General features: G+C 43.9%; 1 protein-coding gene across 2 annotated transcripts; it reads left to right on the top strand.

Annotated features, from left to right (window-relative positions):
• The first annotated feature begins 1,390 nt into the window (after window positions 1–1,390).
• Window positions 1,391–11,622, top strand: INO80E (INO80 complex subunit E). 2 transcript variants are annotated; one of them, XM_061588722.1, is made up of 7 exons: window positions 1,403–1,643; window positions 2,901–2,971; window positions 3,657–3,709; window positions 7,647–7,722; window positions 8,253–8,370; window positions 10,210–10,338; window positions 11,292–11,622. In XM_061588722.1, exons 1-7 carry the CDS (start codon window positions 1,554–1,556, stop codon window positions 11,493–11,495), a joined length of 741 nt encoding a protein of 246 aa, XP_061444706.1. In that variant the 5' UTR covers window positions 1,403–1,553; the 3' UTR covers window positions 11,496–11,622. The 2 variants fall into 2 exon arrangements, with proteins under 2 accessions (XP_061444707.1, XP_061444706.1); XM_061588723.1 differs by lacking the exon at window positions 10,210–10,338 and having other exon boundaries at window positions 1,391–1,643.
• Window positions 11,623–15,558: the final 3,936 nt, after the last annotated feature.

The raw sequence follows: 15,558 nt of genomic DNA, 5'->3' as shown, positions 1-15,558 counted from the left end.
CTGGGATTTGGTTGTCTTTCCTTTAAACTTTTCCATTTTAAAGACTGAACTTTTCTAGAGAGAGTTGGCAGAGGAGGGACGAAGAGTTCTGTTCCTCTTCCATTCCTCGTGCAGCTCACTTGCTTTCCGTACAGAAGAAGAGGAAGGGAGCGCTCCATCCAGGTGCCACCCGCCTGCTCACCCGCCTGGACCAGTGGGCGCTTAAATACAAGGCTTTCTTAACACACTCGCCCTAACATCTCTGGTTAATTAGTTTAATTTCCTGACCTTGAAACCCGAGGAAGAATTCTGTGCCACTCAAAAGCTCGCATGGTGTATTTGAACAATACATACAAATAAAAAAAATATGAAATGCTCCAAAGAAAGAGCATTTCACTGACTGGTTTTATTATTATTTTTTAAAAATATTTGTTTTGCTATGCCAGGCTTGCATATGGTCCTACAAAGACAGACATAGGCCACTAGCCACAGGGTCTGTCTTGCCAGGTACATTAATTTACTTATAATATTTATAATGCTGCTTTCATTATAATAATTGCTTATAATACTTGCAATAGTTATGCCCCACTTTTCCTCCATGGAGCGCAAAGTGATCTAGATGGCTCTCCCCATCCCCATTGTATCCTAACATCAACCCTGGGGTTATAGTCTGAGAGATAGTGACTAGCCCAAGGTCTTCAAATGAGCTTCATGACTGAATGGGGATTTGAACGCTTGTCTCCGAGGCCCTAATCCAACCCTCTGCCTATTACACTACAGTGACCACACTGGCTCTCATATGTCAATCTCCCTGGATTTTGCTGTTGCAGTTTCAGACAGACACTATGATCAGGAGATTTATCAAGCTCTTGATGGGTTTGCTATGCATGGTGGGCTAAATTCAGCTTGGTGGATCAAACGTTGTGTAGGTTTGGTCTATCAGACTATTACTTACTTGCCTATATTGCACCATCAGTGTGCGTGCTGACAATGCCACACAGAACTGCATCAGAAACAACATTTATATGAACTTTGTGTCGAAGAACTAGTGCCAGAGTTTGCTTTTTCTTCCTCCTCCCTCCCGATCTCTTTTCGTTTTGGGTACTCGTTCTTCCTCTACTGTTAGGAGGCAGTATACCTCTGAATACCAGTTGCTGGGAATCACAAGTGGGGAGAGTTGCCGTTCCCTTCGTCATGTTTGAGGGCTTCCCATGACGGGTTGGCCACTGTGAGAGTCGGACGCTGGGCTAAGATGGGCTTTAGGCCTGATCCAGAAGGACTCTTCTTAAGTTCACACATAGTTAAAATGTGGATATTTTAGAAGAGATTAACCGAACGCCACGCGAGAAAACCAAAGTTTTGAGAAGGGATTTAGATGGGAAAGAGGCAGTGCCATCAGCTGAAGTACCAGCCCCTTATTTCCTGTGGCATGCTGGGAGTTGTGGTTTTGAACCTCCTGCCTATTTCCTTCTCCTTTCCGCGGTACGCTGGGAGACGTAGTTCTTCCACTCCAGGTCCCTCCCCCTTCTCCCCCGTGCCTCAGTTCTTGTGTCAAGTTGCTCCCCCAGCTGGGCATGAACGGGGCAGGAGAGCCTGATCCTGGCAGCGGGGGCTACAAGAGACGCTACAGAGCCTTGAAGAGGAGGCTCAAGTTCCTGATCTATGTGAGGAGGCGAGGAGTGGGGAGGGGAACAGGGGTGCAGAGTTGTGGGGAGAGAGGGGTAGCATTGGAGGGAAGAGCAACTGGAGGAGCGAGTAATGTTTTAGAAGGATATGGGGAGATGTTTATGTTTTGGGGTGGGGTGGGGTGGGGTGGCCGGGATGAATTATACACGGGCAAAAAACTATGGGAGTGGGGGAAGGGGTTACGCTGGGTTAAAATGTTTCTGATCTCCCGTGCCTAAAACATTGGGGGCATTCTGGGCGGTATGGGATGCAATGGAGCACGCGTGGCGTCTGGATTAAGAAACATTTAATCAACCCGCGCTTTGTTTTGTGGGGAGGTGAGGGGTGCTGGTTCTTCCAGAGGGATTTTTGAAAGGATTGTTGGTAATATTTATTCAGTTAAGGATGTTGCACGTTCAGTTTTGACTGTAGGTAGGATGGTATTGTGAGTTGAGCTTAAAACCTTTTTTGGGAGGGACTGGTCTGAGACTGGATAGCCTGGTGACCTGTAAAGGAGCTGAGCGTGTGACTGAAGGGCCACTGATTTCTTCCCTGGAAGTATGATGTGGGGAATCCATGCTAGGTTTTGGAGATTCTTCTGGGGAAATGGGGGGCAGGGAATTGGCTGCTAGGGTGCAGAGTAGTGGTTGTTTGATTCCTGAATCCCTGATTTGAATCATATTGCTACTATGAACTTGATAGGCAGCCTCAGCTAAGTATGGACAATATGGGGGATTATAATACTAACCTACTTTACAGGGTTGTTGTAAGCATTACAATAAGATAATTGCATGGGAAGAGCTTTCTTTCTTACAGACATTTAAAATCCTGCTGTTCAATCTGAAGATCAGTTTGCAACAGTTAAAACAATTACAGTACATTCAATAAAATAATTGTATGACCAGCAGAACAACAAAGAATCTACACGAAACAGCAGAGTAAAAGGCTTAGAGTCCAAAACCTTCTGCTATATAGGTGGTGATGATTTTTGTGATAGGGGAACAGAGCTGGTCCAAGAGGTTTTGCCACTTGAGGCAGAAATCGAAAGGGCACTCCTCCTCCCAGTAAAGAAATAACAATTGGTTAACTGACTTGGCAATTTGCTGCCCTTTAAGGGCTCTCAGAATCTGCTACCTGAGGGAGGGAGGGAATCTACCTCAAGGGTTGTCTGGAGAGGAGAGAAAAAACTAGTCAAGAGTGGTAGCCCAGTGGCATGGCTCCCTGACTCTTATGAGATCTCTCTTGCCATTTCTCAGGAACAAGAATGTTTCCAGGAAGAGCTGAGAAAAGCTCAAAGAAAACTCTTAAAAGTTTCACGGGATAAAAGGTGAGCTGATGAGACAGAGAAGGGGGTACAAAATGGGAAACCGTAGGGAGGCTTTCAAGCTGACATTGAGAGATACTTATGGCCTTGGTGTGGGAGAGCTGAGATTGTTTAAAGGTGAAGGGTGGGATATAAATTTTACAAGCAAACAAATACGTAGTAGGAGAGGGTTGCCATCTTTTTCTAGCAGGGCTTCTGGGTCCTTAAAAACTACATGACAAGGAGAAATTCAACAGGCCAGGCTTTCCCTCATTGCATCTCATGCTAGGGAAAGCTGCACCTGTTTGGTTTCTGTCTGAAAAATTAATAACTATAGAGAAGCTTTGGCCTCAAAAGATGGCAGCTTAATAACTGGAGAGGGAGGAGGGAGCAGGTACTGTGCATCTGAGAGAGCAACAGGACTCAATTTGTGCCATGGCTACTAAATGCTCAGACCCAGAATTTGTTATCAATACCAGGCTAGAATCCAATGCTATGAGAAGTAACAATAAAGACCAGTGCAGAGTGCCTTTCTCTTGCCACTAAGTTAATTTGGGCAGTTTCTGTGTAATTAGGTGTAAAGAGCAGGACTTTCAAGGCAGATGGCACAGTGCTGGGGAAGGCTTGACGCCTCAGACATTCTCTTTTTTAGAAATTAAGTGCTAGATTTGAGATTGTCACTTCCTCTCATTCTGTTTCCTGTTTCCAGTTTTCTACTTGACCGCCTGCTCCAGTATGAGAATGTGGATGAAGAATCATCAGGTAATTCGAGGCTCACAGCTTCCTTCTGACTGTGCTTCAGGAAGAGCGTAGTGATGGCCCCACAGTCTTATATATAGAAATGTGAAAAAGAGTTAAAAGAAATACAGTGTTTTCTGTCAGCAGCAGCAGTAACAACATGGCCCAAAATTATTATCCAAAGAACTGAAAGAAAACCAGAACATGAACATTGGTCCAAAAAGTATAGAATCAGCCCCACACCTCCATGACATCTTAGTACGTCAGGAGCCCACCCAAGACACATCTCTCCATTTTTGTTATCTTCTTCCACTGGAATAGTGGAAAAATATCTACTTTTTTACTTGCTAATATTTTTTGCGTATTAGACCAGTGTTCCTGCCCTGTACAAAAGATTGTTATCTCTAGGGCAGGGGCTGGGAAATCTTATCATAGAATAGTAGAGTTGGCAGGGGCCTATAAGGCCATCAAGTCCAACTCCCTGCTCAATGCATCAAGGCATTCCCGACAGATGTCTGTCCAGCTGCCTCTTGAATGCCTCCAGTGTCGGAGAGCCCACTACCTCTCTAGGTAATTGGTTCCATTGTCGTATGGCTCTAACAGTTAGGAAGTTTTTCCTGATGTCCAGTCGAAATCTGGCTTCCTGCAACTTGAGCCCATTATTCCATGTCCTGCACTCTGGGATGATTGAGAAGAGATCCCGGCCCTCCTCTGTGTGAAAACCTTTCATGTACTTGAAGAGTGCTATCATATCTCCCTTCAGTCTTCTCTTCCCAAGACTAAACATGCCCAGTTCTTTCAGTCTCTCCTCACAGGGCTTAGTTTCTAGTCCCCTGATCATCCTTGTTGCCCTCCTCTGAACCTGTTCAACCGAAGGCCCCCATTCCCTCGTGGGCAGCCTTCAGTGGGCTTGCGTGCCAGTGGTGGGTGGCAGGGCTGGATTATCCATTAGGCTTAGTAGGCTGAAGCCTAGGGGGCCCGGAGCTCTTGGGGCCCGCAACCTGCAGAAGCAGGACAGGAGCTGCGGATTGTGGGACAAGAGCTTCCAAACCGCCCGCCATCCCCCCGCTTCACTTACCTTTTTCTCTGTTTTGCAGTTTGCCATCAATCAAGATGGCGGCCAAGGTTTCCCTAAGGAGCTGAAGCCTCTGCCGCCATCTTGGTTGATGGCACGCATGTGCGCATTGCTGCCAGCAACCAAGATGGTGGCAGAGGCTTCAGCCGCTTAGGGAAACCTTGGCCGCCATCTTGATTGATGGCAAACCTGTGTGCACAGTGTGCGCAGCCACAAAAAAAGCAGAAAGGTAGGTGAAGCAGGGGGGATGGGACGGGATGGGATTGCACGGCGGGCGTCTCAGAATCAGCCTAGGGGTCCTCCTCAGCTTAATCCGGCCCTGGTGGGTGGGCCAAATACAAGAAGTGGGTTAGGCAATGCATGTGACTCCCTTTGTACAGTAGGCTATATTCCTGCCATGCAAAAATCAAACGTGTCGTGCAGGCATATATATCTAGATGAGCAAGAGGCCTTTTCCTCATTCAGGGACATTCTACTCAAGCAGAAGCACTTCAGGAGGGAACGGAGCAGGACCGGCGAGGGGCATGGCCTGGGGAGAGTCCCAAGGGCCAGACAGAGAGGTCTCAAGGGCCTCATTCGGCCTGCAGGCCTCAGGTTCTCCACCTCTTCTCTAGGAAATGGATTGTTCTGCTTTGGGGCTTCTCCCTTTGAACAATAGTTTCCTGACTGGAAGAAGATTGTATATGGAAACAGAGATGCTGAAGGATTTCCTGCTGTGTTGTTATCTAGAGTGGCGATGGCTATTATATCGTGACTTATTAACCAGGCTTGAATCTATCTGCGTGCCTGTTTGCCTGTGACAAGTGAAAATTGTTTTCAGGCGATCAGGGAAGGAAATATTGGTAAACTGGATTAGAATTGATTCTTTAGTGTGTTATAAATAGCACAGACTTGTTTGGACAGGTAACAAACATATCACCATATAATGTGTTTGGGCCAATAACTTTTATGTGCTTATCCGCAAGGCCTGCTTGATCTTAGCTTTTGGGAGTTGGGGTTAACTCAGGAAAGTGGATGAGGAAAAATGTTGAAAGAGATTAAAAGTTCTTTGTCTGGCTTATTATTATTATTGTATGTGTGTTATGTGTGTTCAAGTCGATTATGACTTATGGTGACCCTATGAATCAGTGACCTTGTGATGTTCCTATATATTAGTGTATATATGGTAAGTGCTGGTTGTTTAGAGTATACATGGTAAGTAGTGAAAGAGGAGGGGGAGTGAATGGGCAATAGAATGCTTGATGATTGGCTGAATGTTTAAAATGGCTGACAGTATAAATGAAAGGATGACAGGTAAATCTGGTGAATGTGAGGTGGTGAATTGTGGAATCTGGGGGGAGAAGAGAAAGAGTGGATTGCTTGGTGGGGTTTGAGAGAGTTTTTTGCCAGGAGAGCGTGAAGAAGGAGGGAGGTGGAGTTCGGATTAGTATTGAGTAAAACCATATGCTTATGTGCCTTAAGAAGAAATCTTGTTAATCTTGTTAGCTTTGTTATCTGTAATAAATACTTAATTTGGTTTACCAAAGGCCTGATCCTTGGCTGGGGTTTCACAGACCAGAAGGGAGGGTAAGGTAATGACCAAGGCTGAAGGGGAACTGTAACAAATGGTGGCAGCGGTGAAGAGAATAACAATACCAGTATTCAGAGTCTCTGGAAATAATAGTATTGGGACGTTACTGGTGGTTGCCTAGCAGGGGGATCTGTTGAGATCTGTGCTAGAGGGGGGAGAGAAAACATAAGAGAGAGCGGTCCGGACTGGTGGAGTCCCTGGTGGTGCCTAGAGACAGGCAGTAACCACGAGCAGGTAGGAACCTGACAGGGAGAGCCAGGGAAGAATGCCTCACAGACCTCCATTAGCATCTGTTACTATTACTGTGTGCTTCAACTTGATGCCTATGGCTGTTCTGCTATTCTTAACAGAGATTTATTTCTGGTAACTACCTAGCAGTTTATGTATTGGTGCTCATTAAAAAAAACAGACCACTGTCTTCTGTATTGGCACTCTTGTAGAACTGGCTGCTGATTATTTGTTAATATCTGCAGTTTTTTTTTTATCATCTAGCTCTGGCTTAGAACGTTAACATCTATATCGCGTTTTGTATTTGGCTACTGTTGCTTTTTAAAATATCAGTTTGCTTTGTGAGTTTTAAGCTGTGGATTTTAACATCATTTTTTCACGTTTGATATGGGCATCTTTATTTGTTGCCTAGTTCTGTTGGTGGTTTTTGCTAGGATGAGTAAATGAACTGTTGACTTTTTATTAAAACTGCTGTTAGTCTTGTCAATTGCTTTTGTGTAAGGAGTTTAGTATTGATTATAGAAATTGTTTTGATGACTTACTCATTTTTGTAATGAACTTGTTATGATGATGTATCTTGTTTGAGTGCAGTAATTGCAGAAAAAGGGTATGAAGATAAACTTGATGAAATGTGATTTCTGAAACCCACTTTGACCATTCAGAATGCTGCAGGCTGTAAATAAATAAAGATTTATGTGTTGAAGTACTTGTTTAGTCCAGGCATGCCATGATAGTGTATCATTTAATAAATGAGGTCGTAGAAAGAATAGCAGCTAAAAGCATTTTGAAGGGGCATTATAGCTTCATCCTTAACACCAGTATATGGTGCAAGAACTGTTGTCGTAAGGGTTGGACATGTGAGTCAGTGTGGTGAAGTGGAGCAAGCTTGGACCAGGAGGACTTGAGTTCAAATCACCACTCAGCCCTGAAGATCACTGGAGAGGATCGCTGGCCAAATTGTGTTTCTCAGACTAACCTACCTCTCAGGCATTTTGTGTGGATGAAATGACACCCACGTATGCTCTGTGCTAAGCTCCTTAGCGGAAAGTTGGTATTCAAATCTGACTAAAACTAATTTTCTGTTTCAGACTCTGAGGCAACAGCCTCCTCTGACAATAGTGATGGGGAGATGCCGAAGGGGACAGAGCCACAGTCGCTAAAGAGGTGAGTGTGTGAGCCTTGGGCTCCAAGGTGGAGGGTAAGTAAGTACCAACGTCCAGGATGGCTGCCACTAAGATGTCTGTGCTGTCTGTTTGACTCCTGCTACGGCCAGAATCTTTCTGTTTGGCCAATTTCAGCCTGCTTTCAAAATGATTTCTTTGTTTAGGAAGCAAAAAGGACCTTACGTTGTTTTCCTACATGACCTTTTTTAGGTATGTGCTATAAGGGGTAATCTATATCGGAAGCAAAGATGGCTGCTTTGCCTATCGTCCATTGCATGTCATGCTAGCCTTCCTGAGTGCCCTATTGTGGGGTAGAAGGGTGGGATAGAAATATTTTAAATTTTAAATAAATAAATGGTAAGCCATAAACCACAGTTTACTGTGCATGAGCAAATCACCCCTCCTTTGCTCCCCACTATTCAATATGAATTTTTTGCCGCCATGGGTAAATCTGTATAGATCATGCTGATAGTTGCCCTGGCTTTGTGGCTTGCAGTCATGGCAAATTTTCATACAACTTTCTGTCCACAGAAAACAAAGTCCCCAGCTTGGCAGTGCCTCGTCCCCTTCATCTTCAGGCCTTTCCCTCCAGCCAACCTCTGGTTTTGGGCTCCCAGCTTCAGGGGCACCATCCCCTTACTTGACCTCTGTGAGTAATTCGTTTCTGTATGGGTAATAGGGCTGGGTGCCTTTAAGTGCTATTAGGCAGGAAAAGACTTGCATAGGTCTCTTCCAGCAGTGGATGTTTTGATGGGCCGGATATGCCTAACTGACCTCCCAGCAAGTGAGTTGCTGCTGTATACTGGGAGGCCAGGCAGCAGGGAGGGTGGCATGGTGCACATGCACCGGGAGGAGTGCCAGAATGGCTCAGCTGTTTGCGCTGTGCCAGCCTTGCTGCTGCCTCGCCTTCCCAGTATACAGTAATGACTCACTTGTCAGGACCGTTAAGCACCTCTGCCCCATCACACCACCTGCTGCCCGTCACTTCCAATATCAGAGATGTAAGTTAAGCTAACCAGACCTTTAACAAAACTTGCCAAAGAGATGAAGCAATGCTGCCAGGGATTGGAATGGCAGTGGATATTCTCTGCCATAATGGATAAGTTTCCTTCCCTTTCCTAAGCCAAGATGCCATATGTGAAACAAAAGTGCTTATCCTGCATACTCCTTGATATGGCTGTGCTGATGAGTGCTGGAATGCAGTCGCCTTCTTTGACTAAGTTTCTTTGCCAGCATTCAAAATGGTCATCTGGTGTCTTTGATAGAGCTGCCAAGTTTTGAAAGGGTGACAAATAAGCTCCACAACTTGGTTGGTAGCTGTATTCTGGTCCCGCCAACATGTTCCATTATGGGCACGAGTCTTCTGTGCCCTTATCTCGCAATGGCTGCCTTAATTTCAAGAGCAGAACTGACACTGGTTATTTATGTCATGATGCCCTTGACTACTCCCCACCCTCTCCTTTTTAGCCTCCTTATCATATCACCTCCATTTTGCTTCATCATTTTCTGTTGCAGCATTTATTTGTAGTTGTTAACATGCTATGTAAACATGTGATTGAGCCCCCCTCTCTCTCTTGGTCAGAGATAGTGTAATGGGTTGGGAAAAGTGATTCCATTAAACCTGAGGCAATTGTTAGTTGCCTACATTAGTATAACAGTGCACACGCATGCAGAGTGTTGGGGCCTGATGTGTACGTTTGGGTAGTTAGTCATGTTTTCTATTTCCCGTTGGCCTCTTCAAAGAGCAGAAGACTGTTTTTTGGGGGGCAGCATTTCATCAAAGACTTGATATTTAGTTGATAAGGGCAACCAAAATGATCAAGGAATTGGAACACTTTCTCTACCAGGGAAGGGCTTAAATTTCAGGCTTTTTAGTTTTTCTTGCTGGGGGTAGAAATGGCTAGCAGTGTAAACCTAATACATGTCTTGTCAGAAGTAAGTGGGGCTAATGGGAGTTATTATCCAAAACATTTGGAGGAGGTCAGTTTAGTGAAGGCTGCTATAAGAGATTTACAAAACAATGAAAGGTGCAGAGGAAGCGGATAGAGATTTCCCACCAGCACCGCTTCAATACTAGAACTTGGGTTCACCCAGTGAAACTGAGGAGTAGAAGATTCAGCACAGACAAAATACTACTTCACAGATTATGCAGTTACATATGGAATTCACAGCCGCAGGATGTGATGGCAGGTAGCTTAGATGGCTTTAAAAGGGGGTTAGACAAATCTGTGGAGGATAGGTCTAGCAAAGGCTACTTTGCCATGATGGATTGTGTGGCCCTCTGGTTTGATCCAGCAGTGCTTGTTCTTCAGATGGCAGGTGGTGTTTGAGCTCAGACAGTTACCAGTTCAAGTCTGTACAGGCATAGATTTCATATTATATGTGTATGGCTTCTTACTCGGAACCCTTTTCTGGGGGCTCCCTTGCTCATCATTCATACTTTGATTTCTTATTCCATTTCCACCACCCCCATCCTTTTCCCACCCAGCTGGCCTCACCCCCTTATGCTCCCTTCCCCTCTGACTACTTGGCGCTAGGGCCTGAGACTGGCCCTCCCCAACCTGATGCCAACGCTGGCCGTTCTGCCAGGCGGCCCCCAAGGCCCCGCAAACTCAAGGTACCATCAAGATTGTGTTGGTGGGGTGGTTGGGAGAAAGATGTCTTCGTTTCAGAAAATGCTGTGTGCTTTGTAGGCATGCTGAAATCTGAATGTGTGGTACTGAATTAAATTTGTGGGCACATTTAAATGGCCAAATACTGTACTACAATATTGGCAGGGGGAGATGAGCATTTAATTTGGATGTATTTCATTAAATATACATTATGTACATGGTGATGTTTTCTGTGCCCATGTGGATTTAATTTTGTTGAACCAGTAGGGCACAGCAACATAGAAGAACAGTGAAGATGCATCAATGCTACAAACTTAAAACTGATTTTGAACTTCTGTGCTATTGTGGCTTCTCCCCAGTTTGCCCAGCTCCCTGGGAGTTGTGTGTGTGTGTATGTATGTGTTTGTTTTTATGATTGTTGCATTAGGAAATTTCACCTGTCCTCATAGAACTAAACAATTCTTTTGTTGTCCTGGGGAATTGTTTGACCCCATCCATATGGTGCCATTTTAACCAAAAGTCACATGGGCATTTTGGGAAGAAAAAATTGTTGTGGGGCATGGGAAAAGGATGGGGTGCTCTTGAGTGGAGCGTAGTGATCATAGTAATATGTTGTGATCATAGTAATATGATGTTGCAGGCCCACCTTGTAAGTTACTGGAAGACTTGCTCATCCAGTTCTGACACTACCTGGATATATACCAGGCTCTTGGTTGCAAACATGGAAAGTTCTAGACAAGAATTCAGTTGAATTGTTATGGGTTTTGGTGGGCCGATATAAGTGCAGTGTTACTCTGTGTGGAAGGAAGGAATCTCGACACAGTATGATATTTCACATGGGAGATGGTATTATCAATGTGTGTTACTTCATTTTATGTGAAGAATGCAGGGATGAGGGGGAACTTGGATGGCAGACGGCTCACTTTCCCACCCACATTTTGTTTTTTCCCCACTGCAGCTCCCGCTGCCCCCCACCTCCCACTCTGACTGTTCATCTGTAGTAGTGGGGTTACCCTTTCCTTCACCCCGTGGGACCCCCAAGCTGCCGCCGCCTACCATCCTCAGCACAGTGCCCCATCAGATGTTCAGTGATACAGGGGAGGGAAGCGGTGAAGACCCCTTGGATGGAGACGATGAATTGGTAATTGACATTCCTGAGTGACGTTGGCGAGCTGCGCACCCTCTTCAAAGGACACAGGCCTCTCAGTGGTGTGCGTGGGGTTTGTGCCCACACAAATTTTATTTTTTTGTTTACAGACTCCAAAAAACATGCAAACCAGTCAATAAATGGGATTTTTTATATATAAAAAAATTCAGTTGCAGTTTCTACACATACCCTTCTCCCACCCCCACTTGCAAACTTTCCTCTTCTCTTAAACCCCATGAGCCCTTACAAGAATTTGCCTACTGAGGCCAGAGGTTTCTTAATTCTTTACGATCAGGTGCTCACATGTACAAATTGTATTGATAAAGAAAAATCTATGTGAAAAAGTACATCCCTTTACGAGGTGGGATGAATCTTTTATTATTAGAGAAGAAAAAATCCCTTTAAAGGCAGGGAACTCTGAGAAAGTACTTGAAATCTCCGGGGGGGGGGGAGAGAAGGGAAAACCTTTTTAAGAACCAGGAAAGAGTTTTTCACTGCACATGTAAACATTTGAAGTCAATCTGCTTCCAAAAAATTCTGTGGAGAAGTTTATCCTTCAAAACCCACATGAGGTTTATTTTATATAAAATGGAAAGATTCCCAGTATTTTTAAATATATCTTTTACTAGATGATTTCTAGTAGGCACCCAAATGTTGCTACTTGCTGCGGTGTTTTTATTATTATTTTTGCTACAGATATTTTTAAGTGGTGGTAGGATGTCTACAAAAAACCATCCTGTGGTTACAAATGTAAGCGCACACACACACTCGTGCGCGCGCGTGCACACACACACACACACACACACACAAAATCTTTAGAAACTGGACAAAAAGAGAATGTCATGATTCATGCCTGGGTAAAAGTAGCTTTAAGAGAAACCAATTTTTTGCATGGCTGCAAACAATTGCTTGTAAACGTAGATGGAAGACACTGCGTCTGTAAGAGCTGATTCACATTTTATACAGCAAATGGGTTTGTCACTTGGATACAGTATGTCTTCTGGTGAGCAACTATAATGCTTGAAGGGGAACGGAATGTTTCTCAGATGGACCAATATGGTTTTGTTGCTGATGCAGAAAGGTCAAATGGTGCATCTCCCTCACTCACACATATTGGTAAAAAGAAAACAACCACCCCTAAATGTAGGACGATTTGCTGTCCTTAATAGTACCAGAAACTCTGTTGCCTGTGGCAGGCCTCCTCAGCCTGTCTAAAAGTATGGCCGGGCTAGGCCAGGCCTGATCTGTAAACATGTGATGGACACACAAGTCTCCCTGGCTTATGTTCACCGCCTGTTCTCATGTGTTTAAACCATGACTTCAGAACCATCAGAATTTGCAGCATTTACCAGGATAAACTCCTGAAGGAGGAGATACTAAAGGCACCGTTCCAATGAAGAAATAAAATGGGAGACATTTAAAAAAATAAACAGTGTAGCTGCAGAAAAAGCTTAGGGATGAGCTGAAGATTTTTAAAAAATGTATAAGAAGGAAGGGCAGGTCAACAAGGGGTACTGCAAATGACTTGTTGGGAAAGCTAAAGCTCAGTGAGTTGAGGGATACCAAGAACAATAAAAATGTATTTTTCTCAGGTGTGTTGAAAGGAAGAGGAAAAAGAGAATTGTGTGCAACCTTGCATTAGTAGTATAGTCAGGACATGAGTAGTGTGGTCAGGACTGCAGTTCAAGATTGGTTAGGAATTCATCAAGAAATGCCTAACTTCCTTAAATTAAGTCAAGTCTTTGGGGCTAGATGAATTGCATCTTAAGAGATACAAAGAGGAACTTGCTGGTGTACTCTCAAAACCATCATGAAGAAATCCTGGAGAAAGGTGAAGTGCTACATGACTGAACACAAGCAAATGTTATCCCAAATCTTCAAAAAGAGAGGAAAGGGGGGAATCTGTGAAACTACAGACTGGTCTGTCTGACTTCAATAACAGGGAAGATGCTAAAACAGATTTAAAAGGAGTCGGTTTGTAAGTATCTTGATAACAATGCAGTGGTTAGTAGAAGCCATCATGGAATTATAAAGAATAAATCCTGCCAGACTAATCTTATCTTTCTTTTTTAATCAAGTTACTAGTTTGTTTATTTAGTTTAGTGGATTGTGGGACTGCTGTGAATGTAATTTATCTTGGTTTCAGCAAAACAATTGACAAAAGTCCCCCATAATATTTTGATTAGCAAGCTGATTAAATGCAGGCTAGATGATAATATCATTGGGTGGATTCACAGCTGGGTGGAGAACCATACTCGCAGTGTGCTGTCAATGGTTCCATGGAGGGAGTTTTTGAGTAGGGAGCCACGGGGCTCTGTCCTGAACCTGGTACTCTTCAATATTATCAATTACTTAGATGAAGAGACAGGGGGAATCCTTTTCAGTTTTGCAGATGACATGAAACTGGGAGGGATGGCTAATCCCTCAGAAGACAGGGAGGAAATTAAAAATGGCCTTGATGGAATGGGAAACTGGGCTGAAACAAAGATGAAATCCAACAAAGATAAATGCAAAGTTTTGCATCTGGGCAAAATAATTATGGTCATAATCGAATGCACAGGCTTAGGGTGGGGGATATCTGGCTTGGCAGCAGTACATAAGGAAAGGATCTTGGGACTGTCATTGATCACAAGCTGAACATTGAGACAGTGTAATGTGGCTGCAAAAAAGACGAATGCAATTTTTAGGCTGCATTAATACAGCCATAGCGTTCAAGACATGAGAAGTAATAGTTCCACTTCATTCTGCACTATTTGGATCTCATCTGGCATACCTCATCTAGTTCTGGATGCTGCACTTTAAGGAGGATATAGATGAACTGGGATGGCTTCAGAGAAGGGCAGTGAAAATGGTCAGGAGTATGGAAAACAAGTCCTATGAGGTTGAAGGAACTGGGTATGTTTAGCCTGGAGAAGAAGATGACTCGGGCAGGGGCATGATACCACTCTTCAAATACCTGAAGAGCTCTCATGCAGAAGAAGACCTGTTCTCTGGCAGGACTAGAAGTAATGGGTTTAAGTTACAGGGACAGATTTTTGTTGAACATTAGGAGAAGCTCCTTAATGGACAGAGCAGTTCAACAATGTACCAATTGCATGGAGGGATGTGAGGGAGCGCTCTCTCTCACTGGAGGTCTTCAAGCAGAGACTGGGCAGTCATAGTCCCAGGCTATGGTCTGAAGGCACATGAGGCCACCAACTTGCTGAAGCTAAGCAGGTCTGGGTCTGATCAGTGCCTGCATAGGAACCACATGCATGCTGCCTTAGGTTCTATGATGAAAGAAAGGCAGGATATAAATGTACGAAATAATAAATAAACCATAAATCTGTTAGGGATGCTCTCACTCTAGATTTTCTGCACTGAGTGAGGTTTGGACTAAATGGTCCTGCAAGCTCCAACACCACAATTCCATAAAATTTTAAACTTGTCTGTTTTTTAAAAAAAGTTAAAACGTTGGCATTTCTGATAAAAATGTGCATCTCATTAACGGCACAATATTTTCCTGGGACCCTGTTTTAAAAACCGTAGGGTCGGGTGGGGGTAAATATTGCTTGTAGCAAAAGTGACCTTGGAGAGTTTCTTTTTTCCGTAAGGGTCGAACAGTTATCCTGGCAGAACTCAACAATGAGTTACAGAAGAAGGAAAAAGTGCGCCAGATGAAAACCCCTTTAATCCATGCAGGACATTTTAGAGACAATGAACAATGTTTTTTCTCCCCAGTGATTCAGGATTGTATACTGTATGACACTTTAAAGTTAAGTTGAGCAGGAAAAGGAGCTGGCGTGAAAAGAAAAATGTTGAAAGAAATTATGTAATGGGATGTGGATTTTTAATGTGCGTTAAACGATTTAAAAAACCTATGCTAAGAGGTTTTGTGGGCCAGCAAATGTCCTTTAAAATCCTAGCAAAATCTTGATTTAAAGTAGTGGTATTTCAGAATGCTGGTCATCTTGGAAAGACTGATGTTCAAGGAGAGAAGGAGGAGAGTTTCTTGTGACTTTGGATGATTTAAATTCTTTTTGTGTAATTGGCAATCACAATTCTGCTTAATGGGTTCCTCCTATTCTTTCTTAGCTCT

The sequence above is a fragment of the Rhineura floridana genome, chromosome 11, assembly GCF_030035675.1.
Source record: "Rhineura floridana isolate rRhiFlo1 chromosome 11, rRhiFlo1.hap2, whole genome shotgun sequence".
Classification (NCBI taxonomy): domain Eukaryota; kingdom Metazoa; phylum Chordata; class Lepidosauria; order Squamata; family Rhineuridae; genus Rhineura; species Rhineura floridana.
The sequence above is the reverse complement of the archived record's forward strand: the minus strand, read 5'-3'. Positions and strand labels throughout refer to the sequence as shown.

What these genes read in the sequence shown, in the direction of transcription:
- INO80E (XM_061588722.1), top strand. Translation starts at nt 1,554, where the DNA reads ATGAACGGGGCAGGAGAGCCTGATCCTGGCAGCGGGGGCTACAAGAGA. An exon ending in GAGCCACAGTCGCTAAAGAG is followed by an intron (nt 7,723 to 8,252) that starts GTGAGTGTGTGA and finishes TTCTGTCCACAG; the next exon opens with AAAACAAAGTCCCCAGCTTG. An exon ending in CAAGGCCCCGCAAACTCAAG is followed by an intron (nt 10,339 to 11,291) that starts GTACCATCAAGA and finishes TCCCCACTGCAG; the next exon opens with CTCCCGCTGCCCCCCACCTC.